Here is a 24,955-nt window from a genome sequence, read left to right as displayed (position 1 = left end):
GGCTCTTGTGCACAGTGCTCCCAAACCTGCGGAAAGGGGTGGAGGAAGAGGGCTGTGGCCTGCAAGAGCACCAACCCCTCAGCCAGAGCACAGCTGCTGCCCGACGCCACCTGCACCGCAGAGCCCAAGCCCAGGACTCACGAGCCCTGCCTGCTGAAGCGCTGCCACAAGCACAAGAAGCTGCAGTGGCTGGTGTCCGCCTGGTCCAAGGTAGGCCTCCCAGTCCTCAGGAACAGCCCCGCCAGTCACCTCCTGGGCCGCCCTCCTCTCCTGCTTCCCTGCTTCCTGCTCCCGTGCCTTCACCTGGCTTCTCGCACTGCCCAAGTCCTGAATCTCCCAGCCCCTCTTCAAGGCCCTCCCTGGGCTCAGGTCTACTCCTTAAGTCATGTCCTTGAGCATCACCCCCAGGAACGTCCATGCCGCCCCACTCGGTCAGCATCCAGCACAGGAGTGTGAGAACAGGGCACAAGCGTGAGTACAGGGGACCCTCCTCGTGGTGACAGGGGGTCCCAGAGCATCACCTACCTCCAGAGCAGTTGCAGCCATTTCTAGGAGATGCTCCCCCAGGGCAGAGCAGGAAGAAGCTGGGTCATTTAGGATAAAGAAGTCTCATTTCCCGAGATGTAGGCAGTCTGTATATTCCCAGGGGACGTCTCTGTGTTGAGAGCCCTGGAATTCCCATCCTGTGCTGCCCCCTTCAGGGGCCACCCTAGACCCCATCACAATGGAACCACAGCGAAAGCATGGCTTTGGAGTGTGGAAGCCTTCTTGACTTGCTTTGGCCAAGTGAGCCTAAAGGACCTCAAATACCTTACAACCCACAGAATGGCAGCAGCAGCCCACCAAATGAGCACCCATCTGCATGAGTGTCGAGGGGTCTCCACCTCCCGGGCTGCAGCTCTGCACGTCCATACAGGCAGGCAACAAGCTCCTAGCCGTCCCTGTCCCACACTCCTCGGGGTCGGACACGGGTCCCTCTAGGTGTCTCATTTCCCCATGCTCCTTCAGAAATGCCTTGTTCAGAATGGAAAGCGCTGAGCAGGGTCTTTAATCCTGCTGTTTGCCACTAGAAACTAGAAAGGTCATGCTCGCTCACCGGAGCAAGCTGGTCATTTCTAATGAGAAGCTCCTGGCTCTCTTTCACCCAGGCACAGGATCCAGCGTCTCCGGACAGAATCCTACGTCATGAGAAAAGATATGTCGGCTGTGCATGCCCTTGGAGCCTAATGGTGGAGCGAGCAGCTTGGGCTGTGCAGGCTGTGGGCTGGGTCCAGACAGAAAACCCTTGGCCAGAAACGGAATATGCACCGGCGAGGGTGCACACACACACACACACACACACACACACACACACACACTCACATACACACCCCAGAGCTTCTCTCTGAGGCATGGTCCACTAAACAACCTAGATGATTATTTCAGTGCGATCTCTGTTTTGACATCAGGACACACAGAAGACACACCTGCGAGGTGAAGGTTGGGGGTGTGAGGTCAGAGCTGGGCAGGTGTTGCCACCTGGTCCCCTCTGCTTAGGCCACCAGCTAGCAGTTCAGCCCGGCGGTCCTTGGGCTTCTCAGTTTCACCTACTGTCCCCCAGCCCAAGTCACCAACACTGGGGACCAGGCTTCCTCTCAGAGCCCCTGGCCTGGCTGGGGGAAAGCAGCATGTCTTGTTCTTGCCTGACTGGCGGCTGCAGACTTCTGCCCAATGTGCCGTTTGCCCAGGGTCTCTCTGCACCCTCAGGCTGCTGGTGGCAGGCACAGCCCAGGCTTAGTGCATACCTTGGAGGGAGCAAAGAGATGTGCTTGCTCTCTCAATTCATGCTGCTGTCTTCACGGGCAGCACCCCGTTTTCTGGGGAAGATCTGTGAGCCCTTGGCTGCTTCTACCTGTCTCTGCTTTAGGGACCCACAGCATGCCTGAAGTTGGGTGGCTGAATCAATCCGTGGGTCTGTGTCATTTATCTCATGTCCTTTGTGTATAAAATTTCTCTAGTTCTTAGTCGGTGAGAGCCCAATGTTCCAACTTTTCAGAGAAACAGTAGCTTCAGAATTACTCCTATAGTGGTTCCTGACTACCCTGCCCCTGCTTATGATCAGACACCACGGTGACCTCAAGATCCTCCTTGTGAAAGTGATGGATCCATCATGCCTTTCAGAATGCCAAGGCCCAATAACTGCCACCAAATGTCTATATTCGTATAAATTTTCAAGCTAATATCACGAGAAGACATTACAACCGCTGATTTTGAAAAAAGAAAAAAAAAAGCCGTCTTTTGCTTCCTCTTTCAGTGCTCTGCGACGTGTGAGAGGGGGACCCAGAAACGATTCCTAAAATGTGCTGAGAAGTACGTCTCGGGGAAGTACCGGGAGCTGGCCTCCAGGAAGTGCTTGCACGTGCCAAAGCCCGACCTGGAGCTGGCGCGCCCCTGTGCGCTGTTCCCATGCCCTGCGTACCCCCTACAGACTGCCGCAGGGCCCCCACGGGGCAGCTGGGTTGCCTCGCCCTGGTCCCAGGTAAGAGGCTCTGAGCATCCTGTTGGGGAAGTGGCACGGCTCCCGGCCCCAGGGTCTGGTGGCCTGTGGGAGGTGTGGGGGGCTCTCTGCAGAAGTGTGCTGCCCGAGCCCACCTGGCCCCCCCATGACCTTTCTCTCCAGCATGTGCAGGTGGCCCCTTTCCTGGGCATTTCGTTCTGAGGAGGGACTCCAAATGTCACTCAGCCCTACAGGCCCCGTGTGTATTGTTCTAAATTTCTGTCCCATTAAGTGTAAAGAAATGTGATGGTTTTGGTCATAGCTGGGCAGGATTTCTCAGAGAGGGGTGTGGATGGGAAGAAGTGTGAGATCTGGAGTAAGTCACCAGCTGTCAGTTTGTAGTTTAACCACGAGGCTATGAAAAGTAGAGAGGCCATTGACACCCTGGGAACACAGTGGCCTGCCTGGGCCCTGGGAGCTGGCTGGCCTCTGCTGAGTGCCCACCGTTTTCCCTCGGGGTTTCTCTCATGCCGTCCTCCTCCTCTTCCCACACATCCTCCACTCTAAGGAAGAACTCGGCCGAGACTGTCCTACCCCATCCCTCATCCTGCTTCCTGCTTGGGTTCCCAGCAGCCTCGGCTCTCTCTGGGTCTGGGGTCCTGCTTCCCAGGCCCTTGGTTTCTGGATCCCCTCTTGCTGGAACCACGCTTAGCTCCTCTCCCGCCTGCTGGGATTCCTGCCACAGGCCAGGAGGACACAGCCCATAGGTGCTGGGGCCCTGCATGCAACCCCTGCTCCACTGGCCAGCAGTCTAGCCTCGCATCTCTCCAGCTCAGGGACATTTTCCTTTTGTGACTGTCTGGTCGGCTGGCAGCAGAGTGAGCCGTGGGCTCCTGTCTTACAGAGACACCTCCGTCCCTGGCCAGTGTTCCAAAGCTTGTCAGGTGCATTGCTCCAACATACCCGAGGTAAAGTCCCAAGTTTATCAGATGCACAGGGGCATCAGGCCGCCCCACCCAGGGCTTTCCTGCAGCCCCAGCTGGTGCCCTTGTGGATTCCAGCACCCAATCCCAGGGAACATGGGCTGGAATCTGTGCCACTTCCAGAAGGACCTTCCAGGGTTCAGGTCTCTCTCCAAGACGTTTCCCAAATGGTCTTTCCAATGCCTGGTGCCAGAGAATGGTCTTCCCCTGGTCCAACTCCTGCCACTGCCCACAAAGGGGACCTGCTGGGACAGTGACCAAGCACCCCTCTCCCACTTTGTCCACTCACTCTCCTTGTGCCAGCCTGTCCCAGGAGCCTGCATCACAGCGAGTGTTACTCTGGGCTCCCAGCGTCAGTAAGGGAGGGCGCCCAGGGAGGGTGCGGCCCCCTTGAGGAAACATGCACACACACCCCCACAGCCCCTCAGGCCTGATAAAGGAAGTGTGGACACAGCACAGCTGCCATCTGGAACATCCCAGGTACCCACCCCTCCCACCTGGAGCCTCATGCAGCTGCTACAGGCCCAGGCAGGGGAGATCCCTGCAGATCACCATGGGGACGATGTTTAGCCACAGGTCACAGGTGGAAGCATCTGCTAGGTGTTTTACACATATGTTTTATGTACTACTCCTGCACAGGTGGAAGCATCTGCTAGGTGTTTTACACATATGTTCTATGTACTACTCCTGCACTCGTATGAACACCACATGCACACATATCTACGAATGTACATGCTGTGCACGTGCTGTACTGTGCTTAGCACTGCACCCAGCCCACGCTCAGGGAATGCTTGATGAGTGGGTGGATCTGCAGGGAAACGAGTCCAATGAGTGCACTGGGGCAGCTGCTTCAGGCCTTGTTGGAGAGCCCACTCCTCATAGGGGAGGGGTGCCTTGTTCATTTTCATTGTCTGCCAGCGTGGCAGGCTCTACCAAGGGACCCACTCGTAGCTCATCATCCCTGATAGCCAAAGACAATGCCAGCTTGCCTGCTGGTGTGTCCCCCCAGATTCCCAGGATTGAGCTGGAGAGCAGGCTGGTGGGGTCGGGAGGTCCAGGCTGTCCCCGTGCATGTGCATGTCAGGTGCGTGAGGAGAACTCCTAGAGAAAACAAACCAAGGGCAGCCACTGACTCATCAAAAGTCACCCACAGTTCACATCCCGCCAGGCGCCATGTCCCCAGGCCCATAGACTCCAGTAACCAAGTTGATCTGAGTATGTTTGAAGGATTGAAGAATTGTGATAGGACCCACTGGGCAAGGCCACAGAGCCCACTCCACAGGCCAGGTGGTACTTGCCGACACAGCCTATCCTGGGAAGGAATCTGTGTCCATGGGGTCAGGGGCTCACTGAGCAGGTGGCCAGGGGTGAGGTCCAAGAATGGACAGAGCCTTGAGCTGAGCAACCCACTGTGTCTCACATGCTTAGCCAGCCTGGGGTCTGGTTCCCTGACAGTGACCAGCTCTGCCCAACCTGGTTCTCTCCTTAGGCTGACTTTATCCTCCCCATGGTGGGGGGCACACAGGCTGCACTGCCCACCGTGAGTCCCTTTCCTGTCAGCCTGCCACTGGGCATGACCCTCTCAAGGGGAAGTGCCCTGTGCCTCAAGAGCAGTGTCCTGCTTTGAATAATGTTCCCAAAACTCACGTTCACCCAGAAATTCAGGAGGTGATCTCATTTGGAAATAGATGCAGGTGACATTAGTTAGGGTGAGGACACCTGGAACTGAGTTGGGAACTGCTACTATGAGACAGTCCCATGAGCACAGAGACTCATGGGGGAGGGGACATGAGATGAGGGAGAGGCAGAGACAAGGTGACAGGTGGCCAGCACCACCAGACTCCAGGCAAGGGGTGAGAGGATCCCCTCTGAACCCCAGAAGAACCACCTCTGTGCCGACACCTCGACTCTGGACCTGTGGCCCCCAGAACATGTGAAATGAGAATAAGTTTCTGCATGTCCAGCACACAGGCAGAGGTTTAGCACAGTAGCCCCAGGGAGCTAAGACATGTAGGGCATTCCTTGCCCCACGGGGTCTCCTCCTGGCCCCCAGAGGGTGAGCCGCCATGGGCTATGGCTGTCTTCCTCAGCTCCATGTCCCTCATGGCCCCAGCTGGGCATTGGGCCCATGGGCATGTGAAGAGGATGCCTCTGTTCTGGACGCTGCAGCTCCTCCTCCACCTGCTTCTCCAGAAGGTCAGGTGCAGTCAAGGCCTCCAGGTGCCCTGCTGTGCAGTCCAGCTGCCAGGACAGCTGAGGCGATGGCCCACTGGTGCTTTCCCTCTAGGTTCTCCTGATTCCCCCAAACCAGGGCAACGGCCTGCACCCATCCACCCACTGGTGCCTTCTGTTGGCAGCTGGTGCTTAGCATCCTCTCACTTAAACCCAGCCCTGCATGGGAAACCGAGATGAACCAAGGAATTTGACAGAAATGAAAACACACTTTGGCCAGGCACCGTGGCGCATGCCTGTAATCCCAGGGGCTCAGGAGACTCAGGCAGGAGGATCACGAGTTCAAGGCCAACCTCAGCAATTTAGTGAGGCCCTAAGCAATTTAGTGAGATCCTGTCTCTAAATAAAATATAAAAAGGGCTGGGGTGTGACTGTAGTTAAATGCCCTTGACTTCAATCCCCAGTACCAAAAACAAAAACCACACACACACACACACACACACACACACACACACACACCTTTGTTTGTATTTTACTGAAGCCCAAAGAAAACAGACATCTTAACAGAACCAACTAAGTCCATCATGGAATGTTTTTCAGAATTAGATAAAAGCTCATTAGAATAATAACAGTTTAAAATCCCCCCACACGATGCCATACTTCACCCCACTGATGCTCTGGGTATGCAGGTATGACGAGCCCAGGTCTGGTCCTCACCAGGGAAGGACACTGAGGCTCCTAAAGTGAGTCCCGCCCCCAACCCCAGCCGTTAACCCCGACTGCTCAGCACGGAGCCAGCCAGCACATTTAGAAAGAGTAAAATAAGGTTTATTAATATTTAACTCAAACCCAAACCTAAAACCAAAAGGACATCTTCAATCGTTTTTGCAAGTCTGAAGAATCCCGTCTGGTTGTCTAATATATGATTTTTACCACCAGCTGACTAAAGTCTCCATCCACTGTGACTCATCCACTGTTAGGAGACTGCAGCTGTTTTTGGAAAGGTGATAAGGGGCTACGCTTGCCGTGAGCACTTGTACCCATGGCTGTGCCCTCAAACTGGGACGTTGCCAGTGAGGTGAATGGCCGGTGACCACTGAGCTCTGCCACCAGACAGGCTTATTCTTTTAGAAATTGAAGGTCCTTGTTCCTGGTCTGCTCTGTGGGGCTTCTGCAGATCTAATTGCGTTGCTTATCCCCACATTTTGCGGTGGGCGTGGTGAAGCACTGGCCCAGGTCATTTTAGTCATGTGGGCTTAGTCAGGTGGTTCCCACACTGTTTGGTCTGGGAACGGCTTAAGCGGGATCACTGTTGGACTGTGTCTCGCTCTACATAACAGAGATGAATGTGGCCCTGCTGAGTGTGCGGGGGCCCCAGCTCTCTCTCTGAGAGCCCTTTACCAGGACTGTGCACAGATTGACAGAGGAGCACGCTGCACTGTGAGGAGTGAGCAGCATGTCACAGACGGAGCGCTGGGTTTTTCACCCTGGTAACTGTGGCTCTGATGCAGTACCAAATGCCAACCTCTAACAAGGGCACCTGCACCCTTGTCCTCACAGCTGCCAGTGTGGCCAGGACTGGGCAAGAACAGCTCACCACCACTGACGGGCCGTGGTACACCTCCTGAGTTCAAGGGAGTTGGGCTTGTGACGGACTGAATTGGCACAACAGCTACAGCCCAAAGTTCCTCAACTCAGGTTTGCAGCATAAGCCACCAGAAGCTGCCCTGGGTCAGGCCACTGAGACCTGCGTGGTTCCATTCTCAGTCGAGTTGGCATTTTGTCTCTGGAATAGAGGGACAAGTTACAGTGCAAAGAAGCTCTAGAGTTGAAGGCAGAGAATGCATGGAGTCCCAGCAAAAAACAGCACATCAAAGGAGAAATGTAATGGGACCTCTCAGTGGAGACACAACAGGCGGGAGATGAAAGCCAGAAACCTGTGGCCCTCGGAAGTGGGCAAGTACTTAGGTATTCACTGTCCCCTGTGCTTGGGGGACAAACTATCCCATGAGAGAAGCCCCATGATCTCAATGTGTCCTCTGAGTGACAAGGCAGGGCAGTCAGAACATCAGGCGCCATTGGAGACTGGCAGTCACCATGCTCCATGGCATTTTTTCACAAAGCTCAATGGCCTAGAAAAGAAGTATTTCTCTCATTTAAAAACAAAAAAGCGCTAGAAGCAAACATTATTATTTGCTTTTCTTTGGTTTATCTTACTAATAACTGAGAGTAACCATCTTTCCCACTCACCTCATTGTGTTGCCTCCTAAAGTGAGCCGCTGGTCTCTCTAAAATCAGACATCAGATCACTAGTGACACGGGAGACTCTGGTGTCTTAGACTCTCAGAAGGGAGAGAATCGGGCTCTTCACCATTTTGAATAAGGTGTTCTCAGGACATGTCTTATGTTAGTCCCACTGGAGGGGTGCGAATATGAGATCCAACCTGGATCTGCAGCATTTTTCTGATAACAGCAAGGTGGTCTTTCTGATAACCAGCAAGGTGGTCTCCCAGCCGAGGAATAAATGTCATCCCAAGGCAGCTGACTCCATACTGGAACTGCCAGAAGACGCTCACCGCTGGTGCCTGGGAAGGACCGTCCCCTCAGATACTGCAGTGACTCTTCCACATCTCTGTCCATCTTCCCAGCTGGACAGAGTCTTGGCAATTGGGAGTCTTGGGCTCACTGCAATGGCTTCAGGCTGGGCAGGGTTGAGGACAACAGGAAAGGAGGCAAGGAGAGGCTCTCTGGGTGCAGGAAGGTGCCAGCTCTGTGAGATGCTGCCCATCCCTGGCAGAGCCCACTGGAGTGCAGGGTGGTCCTGCTCTGTATCCTCACCCCACCACCACATCTCACAACCAGGCCAGGGTGCGCTCACCCATCAACAGCCCAGTCCTGTTGGAGAGCCTCCATACCAGTAGGAGAAGTGGACCTTAAAGAATGTCCACACCGATCCTGCAGAGCTGCTGGGACTTGGGGCTGTACTGTGTTGGGGGGGGGGAGTTTTGTGCACAGAAGGATTCATTTAAATAAGGGGCCACAGGGTCTTCTCCAAGGCTACAACTGGCCGGAGTGAGAAGCAGCCCATTGAGAATGAGGGATGATGGTATTTGCAAAGACCACACTTTGGAAAAAGCCTCCATCTTTTTATTTATTTATTTATTTATTCTGTCTTCTACTATTTTTTTTATTAGTTGCTCAAAACAATACAATGATCTTGAGCCTCCATCTTTTTAAAGGGTGATCTGGTTCAGCATTCACAGTCAGAACACTTTGACTCTGTGGACCCTTTCTGTTAGAGGTAGAGGTAGCTAAGGTCATTTCTGAAAACTATAAAAGGGAACAGCGCAGCCAATGGAACTGAAAACCTGGGGCAGCAGCTCCCCCAGCGGGTCCCCACTTGTAGCCACAGTGACCTTGTTAGAATACAGGTTCCCAGATGCCGCCCACACCAGCCCAAGCTCAGGTTTTTGTTGGGGACCCAGCAGTCTATTTAACAGGTCCTCCAGGTGATTCCATGCACATTCAAAAGTGAGAACTGTGGTCTGGGGAAGGAACCAACAATTGGCTCTGGGTGGGGGTTGGATGAGCAGGTCACTGTGACTGAGCAGCATGGAGGCCTATCTGGGCCATCAGCAGGAGGCTCAGTTGAGTCTCATGAAGCTGGCGGAGGAAGCCAAAGCTTTAGCCTCCAGGTCCAGGGTCCAGACTGTCTTTTCACTGAGACTTATTTTCCCCAGTGGTGCTGTTTCAGTGACTTGCCCACCTGTCTTGTCCAACCGTGGCCTCCTGGTCTCTTCCTGTCCCTGCCTGGCCCACAGGTCTCCACCCCTGGAGTTCACTTGGTGGTCAAGGGGTCCAGGTGCTTCTTAGCTTGAGTTTGCCTGGGAACCAGAGGCTGCCCAACTCAGCGGACAGTCTGGAATGGGAGTTCTAAACACCCTGCCGAGTTCCGAGCCACTGTGTTAGTGCTGTTGACAAACAACTTGCATTTTTTTCCTTCCTGGAGAGAAATGAACACACATTTTCAAGTCTCTTATTTCCCTTCCATCTCCTTGTATAATAATGTCTTTATTGATTCAAAACATTCTTTTCAAAATATTTTCAGAGTTTGGAGCTTTGCATCTTAGTTCCTCCAGTTTACGTGAAGAGATGCAAATTTTGAGGAATTTAGAGGCTGTTTATCCCACAAGTATGTTTTCCCTGGGGAACTTTAAACCTTTCTAGACCAAAGCTTCTCATACTTACTGTGTGTCTGAATCATCAGAGCCTGGTGCAGATTCCGATCTAGCTATGTGGGGAAGCGGGGATGCCAAGAGTCAGCACCACCTCAAGGTCCCAGCTGATGCACCGCTGCACCAAAGACATGTCGAGAAATGGGTTTTAAAGCACCCTGAGGCCAGGGCCAGTCGCTGTGTTCATCACTGAGTATCTGCTGCCTAGAATAATACCTGGTACAGAAGAGTTGAGTGATTAATATTTGTTGAGTAAGAGAATCAATGACAAAAATGAATCAAACCAGATATTAATTATTTTATGACTGATGAAAGTCTCTGGAGAGCTCTCTTGATCGCTAAGGTGGGCATAATACCCTTAGCAAGAGTAGAATTCTTCCCCAGCTGCTGATTAGGAAAGAAATTCAGCCTGAAGGATGGAATATGTTGTGGACCCCAACAGATGTGGATATGCCCAATGAGACCCTGGGAATGGCCATCTCAGCACAGCACATCCGTGCCCCAAAGCCCTCGGTGCACCCCCGACATGCAGAACACAGAACAGAGGCAGAGTTGTGTTTCCACAGAATGCTCAGAAAGATGTTGTAAGCAACAGGAAACGTCTGGCTCTATCGTGGGTGACCCTGATAATTCAGAAACCAGACATGAATCTGCCCGTATCATTATTTGTTCATTTGCCATGGACATATATTGAAACTGAATTATTGGTGACTTTTGCTGAAACTGGTGTTGAAGTGAGGGGCTAAGCCTCTGAGAAATGCTCCAGACAGAGGCCCAGGGCCTGCTCTGCCTTAACCAGAGAGCAGAAAGCGAATGACTCCTTCATCTTAGAGTCACGGTGTTCCCACCTCTCCCTTCCCGAGGGTATAGGAAGATGTTTTACTTGCTCCATTACCTGGTTGCTCTTCCAAGGGACTTAAGGTCACTTTGAAAGTGCTGATTGCAGCAGATCCTAGAGAGAGGCAAAGACAGCTGGGCCTAAGGTTGACTGCTCCTGTGGGCTGGTGCCAGCCATGGAGAGCCCCCACAGCCTCTCCTGTGACTGGCTGCAGCAGGACTCTAGGACGTGGTCTTCAAGGTTTGGGCGAGCAGTGTTGGTCATGAATGTCCCCAGGTTTGCACAGCATGATCCCTTCAAGCTAAGCACCCACTTAGTTTGGCACCACACACCCGGGGTTTTGAACCCTGATCCTGGCCATCTTCTGCAGGTGCTTCTTTCATGGCTTAACCCTTGACACTGTTGAGCTGGTAGCCTTGTTGGAGCACCTCGTACGTGATTTAGTCTAGACTTGTGTAGTGGCCTTTTGAGGTGGATTAATCACAATGGTCCAGGTTCCGCTGCCTCTCTAGTCACTTACTCCCTGATTTCTTTGCCCCAGTGGATCTTGGATGGGTCCACTTCACAGTTTGTGGTGTGTGCACCCAGCCAGCTGATGAAGGATCATCTACTGGGCACACCCCTTCCTTCTCTGCTTCTGCCCAGAGCCCTAGGATGTGAAGGGCCAGGCACAATGAGCAGTGATCCCTGCAGCTGGCAGAACCACCCAGGCACTGCAGCCGGTGAACCTGGGGTGGAGCAGTGACCAGGAGCTGGCTCATGAAGCCTTTCCCAGTGAGGACCACCTGAAGGGTGGCTGAGTGAGGACATTCCCTGAAGGGCTAGTTCTTTTACATTGGACACAGAGAGCAACCTGGCATCACCAGAAATGCACCCATTTCCTGCATTCATCAGACCATCAATGGCTCCACAAGAACACTCCAGGCTTATGATAACCTTTCCCCTCTGTCCATACCTGAAGTTAATCGAGAACCTGGGCAGCAACCACAGTCATAGAGGGAGACCACCTGGGCAAGGGGGATGCTTGGGAGGGGAAGGAAGAGGAACCCTGCATTCCACAGTAGCCAGGGCTGGTGTAGGCCCTAAGAGTCAGGGGAGAACCAACAGGTAAGAAAGTACCTTTGCCCTGCTTCTGGGTCTGACGTCAGCAATGTTCTCTCAAATACTCAAAAAGAAACCAAAGAGGGGAGCCTCTTGTTCTGTAATCAAAGAATAACTCATGGGTAACCTTCTTGGAGGTTGGAACCTAAGTGTATTTTTTTTCTCACTATTGCCTGTTTGAGGAGATAACATGCCAATCCATGAATATCCATTATTATTTGGTATAATTATTTTTACCAAGTGTACTCTGCCCCAGAGTGCCTGATCTCAGGAGTTCCCTCAGGCTGTAGCTGTTGAAACCCCAGCCTGAGTGACCTCAGTCATACCAGGGCTACCTCCCACCTGAGCACCTGGAAGGGTCACGAGCTGGCTCAGAATGCTCCTGCAGGGGCCCAACCCAGTGCCCAGCATGAAGCACTCTTGGAGAGGGGGTGAGCAGGGGCAGTTTGTCTGTATTGGGGCTGAGCATCACTTCAGATGCCTTTTATTGACCCTCATTCTCACTAAAGATGTGCTGGCATGCAACAGCTGCCTTCTTTGGTGGGTGGGCACAGTGATGCCAGCCCTGTGCTGGGACCTGGCAGCCTGGTGACCATTCTGTGTTGTTCTCACAGTGCTCAGCCAGCTGTGGGGGAGGTGTGCAGAGGCGTTCTGTGCAGTGCATGGCAGGGGGCCTGCCAGCCTCCGACTGCTCACCACACCAGAAGCCTGAGTCCTCCCTGGCCTGCAACACTCATTTCTGCACCATCCCAGAGAAGAAAGGTGAGCACTGGAGCCCATCATGTGGGATGGGGGTGTCAGGTCAGGAGTAGTTCCTTGGAAGGCCTGTGGAAGTGGGGGTGCCCACGGCTAGAGAGATCCAGAGTTGGGCCTTCTGTCCATTATGCCTTTTCTTTTTTGTCACTTCACCCTCCAGTTTTATAATAAAATACTTACAAAGCAGGCCTCTGCCATCCTCATGCCTCCTTAGGAAGACAGAGCTGTTTGTGATGTAAGTCTGACGTTAAAAGGCATATGATTCCTGACTCTGGCAAGGCTATTTACAATACTTGAAGAAGAAAAATTTAACTAACGGAGCTTTTCACCCTGCATTACACAAAGGTCTCACTTTCTAATCTAATGGTCTCAAAACACCACCCCATGCCTGAGGTAGCTGCAGAGCTGGCAATCTGCCATGGTTCCTCTGACAGCAAATGGAACAGGGGACAAGGAATGGGCTCACCCAGAGAAGAAGGCAGTTGGTATTCAGTCCTAGAGAACCCATCATCTTGGGGTATGGGTGATTGGGTGGGTGCATGTAACACAAAAAGAAGATCAGAATTTTTCCAGAAACTCCCACAGGTCTTGGGAAAAGTAGAAGTTCTACAGGTCTCTGTTAGACCTGAAGAGCTGCCCTCCAATGATAAGTCTGCCGTTATTAGCAAGCAGAGGTCTGCTGATGCTGTGCTCAGTGCACTTGGCTAACGTAGAGTGTGCTTGTTTCCAGACACCTTCTGCAAAGACTACTTCCACTGGTGCCACCTGGTGCCTCAGCATGGGATGTGCAGCCACAAATTCTACGGCAAGCAGTGCTGCAAGACTTGCTCCAAGTCCAACCTGTGAGTCGGACCGGCCCCCGCGCAGAGAAGACACTGAGCAGCAGAGGAGTCTCAGCACAGAGTCGCTGTGCCATCCACAGTGGGATGCCTCCAAGGAAGCTTCGGCTGGAACAGGGAACACAGTGCTAAGCCCTTTGACCCAGAGTGCATGCACAAGTGTTTCAGGGTGAGGCACATGCATACCCGTGCCCATGCAGTGCATGGTCTCCTGTTGGGGTGACCTGTGGGGCCCTGTGGGATAACCTCTGGCATATCAGGCAGGAGGGCCCACCCTGTGAAGCAGGAGAAGCAGTGCTCAACCACATTGACATTCCAGCTAAATCAGTCCAAAGACAGTCAGAGCTGAGCATGCCGGACACTAAACGATTGGTGCTTTGTAAAATGAAGAGAGGCTGTGAAATAAGAAAAGTGCACAAATACCTGTCACTAACATACCAGCCTCCCGCCCCACCTCAGAGGCCCCTCTGCACTCAGGGTTGGAGGGGCAGGTGCTGTGGAGCTCCCTGGCTCTGCCCAGGTTCCCCCTCCTACCCCAGTGGCCACGGGAGTTTAGGTCATCCCTCAGGTGCTCCCAGGCCCCTGATCTGGACATTGCTTATGAACCCAAAGAGGGAAATCCCTGCTCAAGGGCCTCTTCCCCTTCAGACGCAGGCGCTGGAGGAGAGACCTTCATACTTACTGTTTTATCTTTCTCAGTTACTTACCAGTGAGGTTTCCTATTTGAACCTGTTTCTTAGTGCTTTTCTGTTTTAAATGATGGATTGGATGTACAGGTTACAGCAAGATCTGACTCTCCCAGAAACAGGGGTTCCTGCCATGAGAGATGTCTGCGGAGCAGCCTGTGTGATCATAACCGGAAGCCTTGTGGTCTGATTTTGTGTGTCGTGGGGTTTTCAAATTCATTCTGTGAGTTTGGTTGTTTCTGTGGAACAGGTTGAGGAGGAAGGCCGGCTGCACCGTGGGCCTCCACCCTCTCCCTATCCTCATTGGTGCTTAATTCTGGCTCCCCTCCTAGGGTGTGGCTCCGTTCTGAATGGGCATCTGGATATTTATATTTGCTGAAGTTTTATAATAAATTTTATATTGTACAGAAAGCCCCTGAGTGGCATTGTGACTCTCCGTGAGCTTTGCTTCCCAGATGGAGGGCTGGCAGGAGACACTGGCAAATGAGCCTCACGGAGGGAGGAGCAGGGCTGGAGGGTGTTAGAAAGGGCTGGACTAGACCAAGAGAGATGCTTCCGTGAAGCAGAGGCTGCAGGGGGGATGGTGGCCTCAGGCAATGGAGGTTTGGTGCCATGTCCAGTGGGAAAGCTGTCCTGACCCTGCAACCCCTGCTTGTCAATCAGCATTCTCCAAAGAAGCAGAACCAATAGGACATACAGAGAAAAGTGGGGTGATAGGTTAAGGAACTGGCTTGCCTAATTGTGGAGCCTGGATACCCTGAAACCATACAGAGGACTGCAATGCTGGACATTGAAGGCTGAGTGGATGTGGCCTTCCTGGGTCTGCCTCCATGAGACAGCGGGCTGCATACTTGGGCAGGGTCCCCATGGTGCCAGCTTGGGACAGAATTCCTTCTTAGTGAGACCTCAGTGCTGGTGTCTAAGGGCTCATCTGATGAGACTGAGGCCCACCCATGGAGTGCAGGGTGATGTGCTTTCCTTAGAGTCTACTGATTTAACCTTAATCCCATCTACAAAATACCCTGACACAACGTCTAGTCTGGTGTCTGACGTCTGTCCAAGCTGACACATGAACTCATCCATTGTAGTCCCCATGATTGGATGTAACCAGCCCACGGGAAGCCACTGCTGCCCCGTTGTTGAGGCGACCCTGGCCCCTCAGAATGTCAACTGCTGATGAGCAGCTTCACGGGGTAGGCCCCATGCCCCTGGAGAGCCTGCCTGGTTCACAGAAAACCTGCATTCGCTCAGCCCACACCACCTGTAGCTGGGCCTGACCGCGGGAGGAGATAGCCCTCATCCCATTTCACAGAGAGGAAATCACGACAGGAAACAAATGTGGCTCTTCCTAGAATCACACACCAGGAAAAACGTCTCTGAGGGATGCTAGGAGAAAAGGGCCACCTATTTCACCACCAAAACACCAGCACCAGGGACCTGTTGATTCTCCAAGACACTCAGCGGGTCTCTAGGCCTCTGCACAAAGAGAGGACTTCCAGTGTCCATGCTTACTGTTCTCAGTAGCTCCTCATCAGACGCCTGCTGGGTGGAGCTGAGAGGGGGCAAGAGTGGCCCAGATGTGGTCCCTACCCAGGGACCACATCTATCTCTGTCAGAGAGAAAATGCACAGCCACCTATTGATGCAGTTCAAGGCTGATCAGGCCCCAGAGGACAGGGTCAGGGACAGGCAAAGGAAGAGATCTGCTTCTGTTCAGAAGGGAAATGGTGGGTCAGAGAGGGGAAGCTTTGATCAGGTGCTTAAAATAGAAGAAATCACACGCAGTCGGAGGAAGGCATAGCAGGCATCTGTGCCCGTCCAGGGAAGGTGCGGGCAGTCAAGGGAGGGCCAAGGGCTGCCCAGGGCCAAGGCTTGAGGGGACTGTGGGACTGACCATTCAGCACCTGGTGAATCCCCCTCACCTGGGCGTGGCCCCTCAAGCTCACATCCTGACAAGGAGGAAGAGGGGCTCTGGTTCAGACCTGCCAGGCCCACCCAGAGCCTGTCCCTGCTGCAGCCCCACACGTGCTCAGCCACAGGAGCAGCCGACAGCACAGCGTGCTACATCACTCACCCGCTGCCAGTCAGCCGGGGCACAGCTGGGTTGGACCAAGGAGCAAGTACCCTCACCTCCACATGGACCCTCCTGATGGACAGGCCTGAGCCCCCCCATGGCAGCCTCTCTGCTGGCTGCCCTCTCTCAGCGGTAGCCAGCGCAGCCCCTCCCACCCCAGCCAGAGTGAGGTGGACCCCCCCAGTGCTCCCACTGGTGTCCAGACACCTGGGGAGCTCCTGAAAACCACATTCTGGGCCCTGCTCTGCCCCCGCTTCAGGGCTCGGAAATATCTGCCCTCAGAGAGCCTCTGGACATGCAGAGTGACCAGGCTTGAGGATTTTCTGTTTTCCTCTCCTTGTTTGTTCCTAATGTAGTCTCAGCAATCTGGGCCGGAAAAGTTCTAGGTACAAAACTTATGGACGCTCCGGGGATGAGTGGAGGGCAGGATGATCCACCACCACCCCCGTGTGAAATGCCCTGAGCTCCCAGCACAGGTGGTCCACGGTCACTGTTCTTCACCCTGTTGCTTTCTCACTGCACTCAGCCTCAGCCTCAGCCTCAGCCTCAGCCCCAGCCTCAGTCTCAGCCTCAGCCACAGCCTCAGCCTCAGCCACACACTGGCAGAAACTGCAGCTACCAGGAAGTGGCTCTCTGGTTCTGGTGATTCGATCCTGATGAATCCTGGTGTGCTGTGCACTGCCCTGATCCCCAAGCGTCAGGGGGTCAGGCTGGTGGAGAGCTGAGAGGCGTCTTCATGACCGGCACAGGGCCCGGGCACCTGCAGGGGCTGACACTGCACTCTGGCTTTGAGACCTGGGATTCACCTCTTCACTGGGATTTTCTCTGCTTGTTTCTCAGTTGCTTTCAGAGGCCACAAGGGAATCACAGACAGCCTTTGTCCTTCTCTGCCTGGGCCCCCAGGAACCATGCCAGGTGCTGCTCCCTGGAGCCCAAGGGCAGGGTGGGGGCATCCCAGTGCTCCAGGAACCAGCCCCCAGGAATTCCCTGCTGAGCCAGGAGTGGGCAGAGCAAAGCTGTGGGAGGAGGAGGAAGCAGCACAGACAGACACCCCAGAGCTGGCGGTGGCAGCCCTGCCTCCCAGTCTGCCGTCTGCCCATCCGTCTCCCTGCAACTCTGCAAAATCTCCCTGCCTATACTCTTGGCTCCCAGCAACCCTGACCAGGAAGGTCTACGGGAGACTTCAGAGAGGGAAGCGCCCCCAGCATAGCCCAGCACTCCCTCTGGGCCTCCCTGGGTCAGAGCTCACCCTAGCCCACCCCAAACCTGCTGTGCTGCTGGGCTTTGTCATTCTGAGCAGCAGCTTCTGGAAAACCAAACCACCTCCTCAGCCTGGAGCCTCATTAAGTGCTGGGTGCTCACGCCTCTGCCTCGGGCATGCAGGGACCTCCTGGGGTCTGCTGAGTCTCCCCTGGCAGGGAGGCCAGATTCCCAGGCTCAGCTCTCACATCACCTTCCCAGCCTGGTCCTTTGCACTCTGACTCTGGTACTAGGCACCTCTCCGCAGCTTCTTGTTCCTGTCCCTCAGGTGCAAGGAGTGTGTCATGGCCCCATATCTGCTTTTCACTTCCTTCAGGAGGCTGGAGTCCTGTGGTCTCTTGGAGCTGGAGAAAATCTCAAGGACGCTGTAGTCAGACCTTCTACCAGTCAGCGTGGTCACTGTGATGACAACCTCCAGATCCCATGGCATGCAGCCATGAAGGCTATCTCTTTCCTGTCTCATGTTGACTCACATGACTGGTTCTCTTCTCTGCCTTTTCTTCAGCCCTGAATCCAAGTAAAAGGGTGGCTCCTATCCAGGACTTCCTGTTCCACTGACCCAGGAAAAACAGTAAGAAATTACTAGAAATGCAGGCTGCCTCTCAATGCCTCTGCCTAGTGTGGGCACACTGTGGCTTGCACCCACACCCCACTGGCTGAACACAGGACATGGTCAAGTCCTGTGTGGTCGGTGGCATGGTGGGATATATAATGCACCGTGCCAAGAAGGAATGAAAACTGCAGAAGAGTGATACCATCAATCACATGTGCAGGGTGGTCAGTTCCAAGGCAGCGTCCCTTCCCTTGGGGTGTACGGTGAACAGGTATGTTATACACCTTCTCCGTGTGACCTTATGTAAGTCAATTCACCTCCCTGGCTGCTGGATTTGTTATACTTCACTCCTCCAGGCTCCTCCAAGAGTATACGATGCTAGCCATGCTAGTGCTTCCCTCTCACTTACTATTATGCAGTCGATTCTTCATTAAAGTCACACCCCAGCCTTGAGAACAGGACTGAGGCTCACGTGGTGTTGACGAAGAGGAAGTTCTGCTCTCAGAAGCCAGACGCAGAGAGTTCTGGAGAATTTTTAAGAATGATTTTGAAAGCTTTATACAACCACATTCATACTGCAGGTCATGGACAGAGCAGAAACCACCTCTGACATGTGGACAGGCCGGGTGGGTAGAGTCCAGGACAACCTGCCCACTGGGTGAGGAAGGGGATCCAAGGCGACTTTGAGATCCTCCTGCCAGTGGCCTTCAGCAGGAGTCGTACCCATGCTCACATACCTGCCACTCACACTGACAGTAGCCTGGCTGCCACCCCTCTGGGGTCTGGATGTCACAGAGGAGCTCCCAGGGCTGTGGGTGGCTGGCCCTGTGGCAGATGCCCCAGCTGGAGGCTGAAAACCACAAAGGATCTGTGGTGGGTCTGAAATCACAAGAGTGAATCCAAAGCCTGGAGAGTGCCAGCAGCACCTGTGTCCTCCCACCCTCTAGAAAGAGCGGGCCAGGAGTCCATGGCGGAGCGGGCAGGCTGGAGCATGGGAGGGCTGGCAGAGCCTGTCTGATCTGCTTTGCTGCCTCATCTGGCTGTCACCATCTTCTTCCCAAAGCCAAGAACAGCCCGCTGGTCTCCCCCACAAAAAACAGGCTCTAGATCACCAGGACAAGTGGAAGGCCAGGTCTGTCTGCATAATTCCCCTGCAGGACCATTTCCTCTGGTTCATGACGGTGCAGGGGTGTGCCATTAGCTCCCAGTGCTCATGCAAGCTGAAAGCTGTACCTTCCCGGGGGCATTTGAGGGTTGCAGAGGGGTCCTACCTGGAGCGGGCCTCCTCCCAGGGCAGATGGACCCCCTCGGGTCTATTTGCTTCCTGTATTTGGTGAGTGTGTGCTTCTAGGACATGCTGTACTGTCACGTTTTCACAGCCCCCAAGCTCACTTCCTCACCCCGGGCTCCCTAGACTCTCCTCCTGTATCACTTCCTGTTGTGGACCATATCTCCAAGCTCCCACGCTGAAGCCCTGACTCCCAAAGTGTCCAGAGCTTTTAAAGGGGTTAAATGAAGTCGCAGGGTGGAGCCCTAATCCAGCAGGACCACTGTCCTTGTAGGAAGAGGAAAAGACCCAGAGATCCCTGTGTACACAGACAGGGAAAAGGCCATGTGAGGGCACAGTGAGAAGGGGGCATTTACAAGCCAGGAAGAGGGACCTCTCCTGAAACCAACCCTGCTGGGCCCTTGACCTGGGACCTCTCACTCCAGAACTGTGGGGAGACAAAGTTCTGTGTTGAAGTCTCCCAGGGCATGTGTGTGTCTTTGTCTCTCTTCTCTCACAGTATTTTCTTATTCTTTTTTCCATTTTTGTTTTACAGTGAGGGTTGTATAATCATCTATGCCTCTCTCAGCTCTTGGAAATTTTAAATGAAGTTAGAAAAGATGTTAAGAAGAGGAAAAAAACTTGTGCTGTTTTTATAAATTTGTGGTCAAGTAGATCTCAAGGTCCGAGGTGTAACCATTCATTATTGGAAGTTTCATCAAGAAAGAGCATGTGTAATTTGAAAGCACACACACACACACACACACACACACACACACACGCACACACGCGCGCACACACGAACACACGCACACGCACACGCACACATGCACACACACGCACATGCACATGCACACGCACACACACGCACACACCCACACACGCATGCACACACCCACACACGCACGCACACACGCACACGCACACACATGCACACACACGCACACACACATGCACACACACACACATACACACACACAGTAGTTTTATTGATCGATCGATTGATTGATTGGGTACTGAGAATTGAACCCAAGGGGGATAGTCACTGAGTCACATCCCCAGCCTTATTTTTATTTTTTTATTTTGAGACAGATTTTCACCAAATTGTTTAGGGCCTTGCTAAGTTGCTGAGGCTGGCTTTAAGCTTGAAATCCTCCTGCGTCAGCCTTGTGAGCTGCTGGTATTACAGGTATACACCACCATGGCTGGCAAAGTAGTTGAGTTTCACTATCACCATAGCCAAGGGTGCAGCGTGTGACAGATGGCACACTTCTCGACTTGAAGGAACAGAAGGCCATGGCAGGTGAATGTTCAGGACCTCTCAGTACCGTCCTGCCCCTCCGGTGCTCCTCCACAGCAGGACAGAATTACTAAGACTCGTCACCCCCTTCATGTGGATGGCTTTTCTGTCTGGAAATGGATGTTCACGTCCAGGGTCTCCAGCCCCGTGGCAGGTCCCACCAGTTCCTATCTCATGGTCCCTCCCAGCCCTCACTCTATAGCTGCTCCCAGCTCCAGGAGGAAGCTCTGTCTTGGGGAAGATTGCTGAGATGAGGTAGGGACCAGGTACACGGGCAGAGAGACTGGACAATGTCCCCACGGGAATTTGCTGTGGCATGACCTGGCAGGCCTCCAGTCAAGCTCTATTTTAGGGGCTAAGAAGCCGAACACCTGTGACCTGGGGGGTTAAAGGTCTTTGTGGAGCGCGGGGGTCATTTCCCAGTCCTGAGGCAGAGGGGCACTTTCTCCAGAGCACCCTGGAGGGTTTCAACCTGCTGTCCGAATTTTTACCACAGCAACAGGGGGAAGCTAAGCTCCCCTTAATATTTTGACTGTTTTCATTCCAACTGAGCCAAAGGTGCCTGGAAACAAAAGGCCCCAGCCTGACTCTGCGTGGCTCTTTCTCTCAGCAGCTGTCCTCACCCCTGTGCAAGGGCTTCCCTGGGCGTTCTCCGCCATGCCCACAGCCCCCTGGCCCACACAGCTCCACATGGCCGCAGCCTCAGGCTCTCTCACTCTGGTCCCCGAGGGCTGCTTCCCTGGGAGTCCTGGCGAAATCACCAGCTCACCCTCAGGTCTGAGTGCATCCTCTGTCCAGCTCCCTCCCAGCTCCACACCTGTCACCCATTCCTCCCACCTCCCGTCACCCCTGTACATTGAAGACTCCCAAACACACCCCTCCTTCCATTCACACAAGAACTGCCTCGCTTGAACCTGGGTCGGAACACCCTGGACCCGACTGCGTTACTCCTGGCAGGGGAAGTGGGTTAGATGGGGACAGAGCCTTGTCTCAGAAGAGAACCAGAGGCCAGAAAGTAAGCTGGCACAAGGACATCAGCCATGCTGCACAAGTCCCTGGGCCTTTGGCTTGGGAGAGGGCTGAGACATTTTTGCTTTAGGACTCAGTGAAACCTGACTTGCTTAGGATTTCTCCTCAGCTTACAGGAAAGAGACAGAGAATGCTCCACGGCCCAGCCCAGAAGCCAGGATGGGGAGCATCAGGCCTCAGGAAGCCTCTGTGGGAGCCATGATGTTGAGCCAGAGGAGGTCTCACAGGACAAACTCTCAGGCAGCAGGTGGCTGAAGGTGGAAGGACGGGGACTTCCTCATGAGAGCCATGAGCCAAGTGAAGGGCAAAGATTGTCATCCAGAGAGGCCCTGATCTTCTTGCAAGTTAATGTTATCAGGGAATAAGTCATAAATTATTGAGGAATAAATGAATGTGTATGTTTGAACCAGACTTGTTCGATAATGAGAGAGCAAATGTGAAGGTATTTAGCAAACCCTGAGTCTCTAGGTTGAAATCAAATGGCCAGCAGTGCCACTGGGCAGACCCAGTGAGGCAGAGGGCCCTGCTGGAGCAGCTGCTGTGCCACTCTGGCTTCCTCTTGAAAAGCAGATCAAAGACACAAAAACACTCAAAAAAGCCTGAGTTCCATAAAATGCAAGATGTTGTTAGGATAAAGTTGTGATGACTTGGTGGTGATTAATTCCCTTTTAAAAAGAAATCCTATGCACGTATCTCAGATCTCCTTAATCACTCCTCAGCTCTGTCTTCTGACAATGGAAAACAAGTGTGTTACTCATATTCATAGTAACATTATTCATAATAGCTCATCGTTGAAGATACCTTTTCTTTTCTCCTCCTCAACCATAATGTGCTGCTAACCAGGGCTGGGTGCACGGTGGGCATGGAGGGAGATCTGAACACAGGTTCTCCCTTAGTGCGGGCGGGTACTCAAGCACACAAGAAAACCACTGCCTGGAGCCGGCTTCAGCCACTGTGTGCCAGGAATCTCCGTCCTGGGGGTCATGATCTGGTTTCAGTCACATGAGACATTCTTTGTGGATGCTCTCAGATGGCTGCACTTGGAGCGAGTGTGCACACATTCCTCAGGGCTCAGCAGTTCTGTCCTGAACACCAGGTCCCCAAAGCTTGTGGTTTCTAGGGTCACAAACCCCAAGAAACTTTTCATTCCAGAAACCTCTCTGCCAATTTCCCTGGATCACTGCTTCTCTTTGTTTTCCTCCTTTTACCCAGTTTTACCCACCCCAAGACATTTGAGACAGTAAAACTTGCAAATGTCTGGTCACACTGTGGGGTTGGGTGAGCTAATAACGTCTAACAGGCATGTGGCTAAACCCATTCACCCCAGTTCATCACTAGGTCCTTCTTCCCCATTGTGTTTGCAGCAAGGTGCTATGAAGTTAGAACGAGCCAGGCCCCGTCCTGGAGCTGCTTTCTCACTGACTGTGGGAATCAGTTTTGCAAATGTGAGACAAAAGGCATCCAACCCGAGAGCATGCAGGAAGAGGGTGGAAGTGCATGTGTTAAGGTTAAGGTGTGGAAAGAGGAGCCCGTCCTCAGACTGGGCGCTGGGTCTGCAGGGAGGCTAGACTCTCCAGCTGGTGCCTCCGCATGAGCACTTCTCTAGTGCAGCTGGAAGGGAGGACGATGGGAAAGGGGCTAAGTATCAAGGACACCTTCTCACTGGAGCCCTGGAGGCAGGGCTAGAGTGGAGTCTAAGGGAACAGGACTGCATCCTCAAGAAGCTGTCAGGCAGAGTGGGCCATGGGGTGAGACAGGACACATCCTCAGTGAAACAGGAAGGGCAGGGGTACGACAGGCCTCCAGGAGGAGGAGCAAGGCCCATCACTGGAGGCAGAGAACGTGAGAGGGCCAGGTGTGCCTCCTTGATGGTGAACTTACCAGCCTGCAGAACTCCGAACGATGAAGGTCTTGGTTTCAGAATTTCCCAGTCTAAGGTACAGACGATCCTAACTTACAATGATTTGGCTTATCATTTTTCAACTTTACAATGATATAAAACGATACCTATACAGCCGTTCTGTTTTGCACCTTCAGGACAGAATTTAAAGAAAAAATACATGAGATACTCAGTGCTTTAATAGGAAACAGGAGCTGTATTAAATTATGGCCTAACACCATCCCAAGTCAAAGAGTATGTGCATTCTGTCATAACAACCCAGGGTAAGACAGGATCTAACATACAGAGTATATACATATATATTATATATTTAGAAATAAAACTTGTATAGATTGACAATAAAAGGACATTTAACAGGTTATTTGATCCAAGTAAAAATGGCCAAAGAATTGCTTTACACTTTTCTCCAAAGAAGATATAAAGATGGCCAACAAGAACATGAAAAGACACTAAATATTATTGGTCATTAGGGAAACTCAAAACCACAGTGAAATAGCACTTCACACCCACCATCATAGTTATAATAATAATGATGATAAAAATGTAAAATGCCAAGTGTTGAGAATGCAAAATGTTGCAGCCACTGTGGAAAATGGTTTGGCAGGTCCAAAGTAAAACACCGCATTACCATAAGATACAGCAATCACACTCTAAGGTGCAAACTCAAAAAAATTGAAAAGCACATTCTCTGAAATGCTTATGAATATTCAGAGTGACATTATTCATAATAGCTAGGCTCACAGGCTGGCCTTCCCTGGAGTACATGATCCTGCTCTGCTCAGGAGCCACCCTCAGGAGACTCGTGATCACTGCCCTTTGCTAGAATCCAGGAGAGTCAGTTCCAACAGGCAGAGAAGCCGCCGGGAAGAGGTGAGAGTCGGGACCACAGCAGTGACCTCTCCTGGTCAGATCTGCACCAGGTGAGGTCAGGTGAGGCAGTGCCTGAGCACCCTCCACAGCGCGCTCCCTCCCATCTCTGTGTTGGGACAACCTGGACCTCCACAGGCCTCTGGTCTCAGGGCTGGCATGAGCTCTCACAGCCCAGGGGGGCTGCAGACCCACGCTTCCTCCTGGATTTGTCAAGCCTGGGGCTTGGAAGGTGCCTGTGTGTTTCCCTGGGCTGTTTCTGTGAGCCACCTCCCAGGGTTAAGTCAGACCCGCAGACAAGCCTACCATGTGTTCTTTTCTTCTCAGTGATACTAACCTGTTTCTGGGACAGAGCTCCTTTTGGTTTAATTACTGTGTTTTACAATGAATCCAAAATTGTTCTCATCAAACCTAAATTTATGAAACAATGTTCATTTGCCTCTTTGGTATTGCTACGATTTGTAGTGAAGGGTTGGAGCCTGGCAGCTTCTTCTTGGTGCCTTCCTGCCCCCTAGTAGGATCTGAGGCCAGAAGAAAACTGGGTGGCCAAATCCTTGGTGAGGGAGGTAGAGCAAATTTCACAGGCAAACAAAGGAGGAAAGCAATTAACCTACCAACCC

General features: G+C 52.8%; 1 protein-coding gene across 1 annotated transcript in view; it reads left to right on the top strand.

The window, feature by feature from the left end:
• The window catches only part of ADAMTS16 (ADAM metallopeptidase with thrombospondin type 1 motif 16), a 138,961-nt gene extending 124,880 nt beyond the window's left edge, over positions 1–14,081 (top strand). The window contains exons 20-23 of the mRNA XM_081287842.1: positions 16–210; positions 2,294–2,518; positions 12,420–12,567; positions 13,292–14,081. Of these exons, the coding sequence (XP_081143968.1) occupies positions 16–210; positions 2,294–2,518; positions 12,420–12,567; positions 13,292–13,407 (684 nt within the window). The 3' untranslated portion in view covers positions 13,408–14,081. The remainder of the gene's footprint in view (positions 1–15; positions 211–2,293; positions 2,519–12,419; positions 12,568–13,291) is intronic.
• The last annotated feature ends 10,874 nt before the right edge of the window (positions 14,082–24,955 follow it).

Source organism: Spermophilus citellus (assembly GCF_964194105.1).
Source record: "Spermophilus citellus genome assembly, chromosome: 1".
NCBI lineage: Eukaryota > Metazoa > Chordata > Mammalia > Rodentia > Sciuridae > Spermophilus > Spermophilus citellus.
Note: the sequence above shows the minus strand (reverse complement) of the source record. Positions and strands in the feature narration are given on the sequence as shown.